General features: G+C 47.9%; 1 protein-coding gene across 1 annotated transcript; it reads right to left on the bottom strand.

The window, feature by feature from the left end:
- Positions 1-928: 928 nt before the first annotated feature.
- Positions 929-3,912, bottom strand: LOC126989635 (uncharacterized). Its single transcript, XM_050848238.1, has 2 exons — positions 2,722-3,912; positions 929-2,048 (listed from the first exon to the last, which is right to left on the bottom strand). The coding sequence occupies exon 1, from the start codon at positions 3,809-3,811 to the stop codon at positions 3,071-3,073; it is 741 nt and encodes a 246-aa protein (XP_050704195.1). The 5' UTR covers positions 3,812-3,912; the 3' UTR covers positions 929-2,048; positions 2,722-3,070.
- Between the last annotated feature and the right edge of the window lie 1,075 nt (positions 3,913-4,987).

Genomic DNA, 4,987 nt, shown 5'->3' with positions numbered 1-4,987 from the left:
TGTGCATGCACGTCTTTACTTGCTATGATGATGTCGTCTAAATACACATAGACAGAGTTGCCCAGCAAGTCACCAAAAATACTGTTCATTGTCCTTTGGAAGGTCAAGGGCGAGCCCGAACGGCATCCTCGTCCACTCATAGTGGCCATGAGGCGTGCTGAAAGCCGTTATTTCACGTGACTCGGGGCCATGGGCAGTTGCCAGTAGCCACTGACCAGATCAAGACTCGTAAAGACTTTATTTCCTCTACCGAGACACATCAGAAGATCTCTAAGAACGGGAAGCGGAAAATGATCATCCACGGTCGCGGTGTTCACACGCCGGAAATCAATCACAGGACGATAAGAGGCGTCTTTCTTTGGAACCAGGAACAAGGGCGAATTCCACGGGGAATTCGATTCTTTGATGACACCTTGTTCTAACATTTCAGAGATAAGTTGTTGCACCACCTCCCTCTGACTGTGGGGGAGCTTGTACGCATTGATATATACAGGATTTGTATTTGGTTTTAACTTAATGTGGTGTTCAGCACACTGCGTAACTCCAAGCGGCTCGCCTGGTAGAGCAAGCGCCCCCCGATAATGTTCCAGAAGCTGGACTAAGGTTGGCTTAATTTCGGAATAGTGTGCAACTTTTAGGAATGCCTCTAAATTAGCTGTGTCTTGTTCGGGAGAAGCCTGACACGCCGAGGTTATGCCTGAGACTTGGGCTGAAGGGTATTCAGCTGGTTCCGGGGCGACATTTCTCCCATACACTAGACACTGGCATAATCGAACACCGTGTTTTAAGGATACAGGGATCCAGACGTGTTTATTACCAATGCCTCTGCAAAACCTCCTCCTTGACTGTTGCAAGAGTTACCTCCACCGTCACGCGGTGTACGTGAGAACTCCGTCGATACACATCACTGCCCGCCGGAGGGCGTTAGGCAAACGGATTTTAACAAGTTTTGCAGCACGATCCGGAACTATATGAGGACCTTCTACGACTGCCGTTACTGTCCGCCACAAGTCTGCAATGGTTTCGTGTGGTTTGACCGTAAGAGGGGACACTTGGGCGGTGGCAGCCCCTGAGTCTGTGGTGGGTTGGTCATTTTCCACCTCTGAGGGTGAGATTACAGTTGACAGAGGCGATGGATTGACCATCCCCTGTATGCGTCGGCCTTGATACACGATCGCGTTGCTTACAGGATTTATGGCGATGTGCAGGTCTTTCATGGCGTTCAATCCTAAGATCCCATCCACAGGTAAAGCAAACCTGCTAGAGACATAAAAGAAATCCCGAAAAGGACATACTTTTTCATGTAAGCTGACTGTTAGTGGTACTCGCCCAAGGATACCCAAAGTGGTGCCCGTCACGCCTACCACATTCAGGTCGTTCTCTTGGAGCGGCCAATTTTCCCCACTCGCTTGTCGTGTCAGTGACCTGTAAGCGGAGTCGGATATGACATTGACTGTGGCACCTGTGTCAACCGCTAAGGTGAGTGAAGTGTTGCCCACCTTGCAAGGGAGGGCAATTATGCTTGTCCGTCCCAAGTCGGCAATGACGGAGTCAAGTTGCTCCCAATTAGTATTTTCCTTAAGGGACACTTGGATGTACGCCTCGGGGCTGTCACGAAGTCATGTCTTTTTATTCTGAGAAGAGGAGTGTGGTTTACTGTCCGCTGAGGACTTGTACTTCTGTTCCTCCTTGGCCTTTTGTATTGCAGAACAACTGTCTGAATCATGAAAACAATTCCCGTGGATATGGCAAAAGGCAGCCTTCCGCTGATGGTTTGGCCTAGGGTTCCTGTGTGATGAATGATGCCCGCCCCTGTAACCTCCTGACCTCCTATCTGAGCCCCGTCTCGAATGTGTTGATTCCCTACGTTTCGCGAAACAAGAATGTTCAGAATGTCCTGATTGTTTGCAAAAACTACATGTGAGAGATGCCTTACTTTGTGCTTGCAATGCTGCTGCTGTGGCGAGGGGTTGATGGTGAGGGTGTTCTTGAACCTTGAGTGGGTTGTAAGTATGCAGACGAACCCGGGGGTGAACGAATTCTGCGGCCTGTAATTGATAAATAATGAGTGCCTGAACATAAGATTACCTTAGTAAATTCACCGGTTGAGGAATCGTGTTCCAGTCCCTCTTCACTTGAAGGACGAGCCAACTGTTTAAAGGTGTCGCCGAGTTTAGCGAGAGTGTCTTTGTTCATACCATGGTGTAAAACATTTACAAAATAGGAGCATATGTTGATAGCTGTAAATATGAACCAATAAACGGAACGCGTATGAATGAATAGTTTGCGTTGAAACCCTAAAAAGGCAAGAAAGAATGGCTAGCAAGGTGTCTGATTAGACGTAATAGAAGTTAAGGTTATAATGGAATGCCCTAATGATATGGGTATATATAGAAAGAATAACTATAGAAACAAAGTGGTATGTTAAGTGAGTATACCATTGAAGCTCACGTTTTCTCTCGAGCGGTGAAAAGAAAACGGAGGCAGGGCACACTGATGAAGATTAACTTTGATCAGGGAAATCACACTATACTCAATAGACTCGCTAGCAAACAATAAGAAAGAATCAATATCGTATGCGAATGAACGTTACTCTCACAATTATGACTGAAGAACAGTGTTAGGAACACAGAAATAAAAAAAAATCGTGCCTCTGCACGGATAATAATGAAAATGAGCCGAGTCGGCAAATTTGGACAAGAATGGAATATCCACAAATACCAAGATTAATCAGCTGATGTAGTGGAGAGGGCGACGGCCTGTGATGCCCTGGGTGACGTGCAGTCGTTGTAGGCGCGTCAGGAAACCTCGGCCGCGGCCACAGCGGCGGTGAGAGGTGAGGGATGGGCTGACATCGGAGGACTCGCAATGGAGGTTGAAAAACTGCTGACCCAGCAAAATGAGCGGCCGCGGTGCGCGGCTGGGAGCTGGTACACAGCCGCCAGACGTATGATGGCCGCGTCGTCCTTGGTATAGGAAGAGATGGGCGGCGGTGGCAGACAAGACGACTTGGGTGTGTAACCTCTTGAGAAGACGCCTTGCAAGAAACGGTAGTGGGAACAGCTTGCAGTCACCGGGAGATGTCCGCGGGTACCCTTGCTGACTGTTTGCCGGAAGAGGTTTGGGCCGATGCTCCCGGCAGCGGCGGTGGTGCCGCCAGCTGTGGAGCGAGGGGCATGCGGGGTGTCCCAAGGTCAGCGGGGCGTGCCTCCTCGTTGCAGGTGTGAATACCTCTGCCGTATCGTGGAGTGGCTTGCAGGGTTCGTAGCAGTGCTGGCTTGAAGCGGGGGAGCGGCTTGTAGATTGTGGCCCTCGCGTACGGCTGCGTAGGCCTGTGGGTGTGCTCGGGGCTTGTAGGCTTGACGCCTGTAGAGTTGCTTGAAGCTGGTGTGCTCGAGGCTTGTAGGCTGTAGAGCCTGTAGGCTTGTAGCTGGTGTGCTCGAGGCTTGTAGGCTGGACGCCTGTAGAGTTGCTTATAGCCGGTGTGCTCGAGGCTTGTAGATGGCGCCTTGTGAGTTGCACGTAGGTGGCGACTTGTGAGATGCTTGTAGCTGGCGCCGTGTGAGTTGCACGTAGGTGGCGACTTGGGAGATGCTTGTAGCTGGCGCCTTGTGAGTTGCACGTAGGTGGCGACTTGGGAGATGCTTGTAGCTGGCGCCTTGTGAGTTGCACGTAGGTGGCGACTTGGGAGATGCTTGTAGCTGGCGCCGTGTGAGTTGCACGTAGGTGGCGACTTGGGAGATGCTTGTAGCTGGCGCCGTGTGAGTTGCACGTAGGTGGCGACTTGTGAGATGCTTGTAGCTGGCGCCATGTGAGTTGCACGTAGGTGGCGACTTGGGAGATGCTTGTAGCTGGCGCCTTGTGAGTTGCACGTAGGTGGCGACTTGGGAGATGCTTGTAGTTGGCGCCTTGTGAGTTGCACGTAGGTGGCGACTTGGGAGATGCTTGTAGCTGGCGCCTTGTGAGTTGCACGTAGGTGGCGACTTGTGAGATGCTTGTAGCTGGCGCCTTGTGAGTTGCACGTAGGTGGCGACTTGTGAGATGCTTGTAGCTGGCGCCTTGTGCGTTGCCGCGGACGGCAGGTGCGGTGCCGCGGACGGCAGGTGCGTTGACTCCTTCTTCCCTTGTACGCCTGTCCCCGGAGTTTGGCGGTGAGTTCTCGTGGCTTGGAGGAGAACGAGGTAGCGAAGGCACAGGCGCGGGGTGACCGCTGCCACCAAATGTAACGGGCTTGTCGGGGGGCGTTTAAAGGGTGTTGAGTAAGACTTCAGCTTCCTTAAGGCGAATTATATTCGTAGCCTTTATGTACAAGAAGCGACGGAGCGAGAGCGACTGTCGTTGTGTGTCAGTCGGACTCTCGTGAAGGAGTCGCGAGTTACAGGTTGGAAAATAATGGTTACAATTGGTCACGTATGTCAAGGTGACCTCCACGCACCATCGGAGTGCTAAGTATACAAAACTGAGACGGTAAACACTGACGGACGACATTCCTATAAGGTGGCGTGATCTATCTGTCGTGGGGTTTTTCCATTGACAATTGTATGCCTAATTCGTGGTGATATTAAATAATAATAATACATTGATATCCTACTATAACATATATATATATATATATATATATATATATATATATATATATATATATATATATATATATATATATATATATATATATATATATATATATATATATATATATATACCAAAATACACATAAAATATTTAAATTTGTATTAAAATAAATATACAAAATGCACATTCAATAAGGTAAATTTGTATTGAAATACATATGCAAAATACATATAAAACAATTTAAATTTGTTTCAAAATATATATACGAATACACAGAGTAACGTAGATTTCTATAAAAATATATATACAAAATACACATAAAATGAAGTAAATAAGTATAAAAAAATGTATACAAAATACACATATAAATGTGTATGAAAATATATATACAAATACACATAAAATAATATGAATT

Source organism: Eriocheir sinensis, unplaced genomic scaffold (genome assembly GCF_024679095.1).
Source record: "Eriocheir sinensis breed Jianghai 21 unplaced genomic scaffold, ASM2467909v1 Scaffold125, whole genome shotgun sequence".
NCBI classification, from domain to species: domain Eukaryota; kingdom Metazoa; phylum Arthropoda; class Malacostraca; order Decapoda; family Varunidae; genus Eriocheir; species Eriocheir sinensis.
This window is presented reverse-complemented; position numbering and strand designations above follow the sequence as displayed.

What these genes read in the sequence shown, in the direction of transcription:
- LOC126989635 (XM_050848238.1), bottom strand. Translation starts at nt 3,811, where the DNA reads ATGGCGCCAGCTACAAGCATCTCACAAGTCGCCACCTACGTGCAACTC.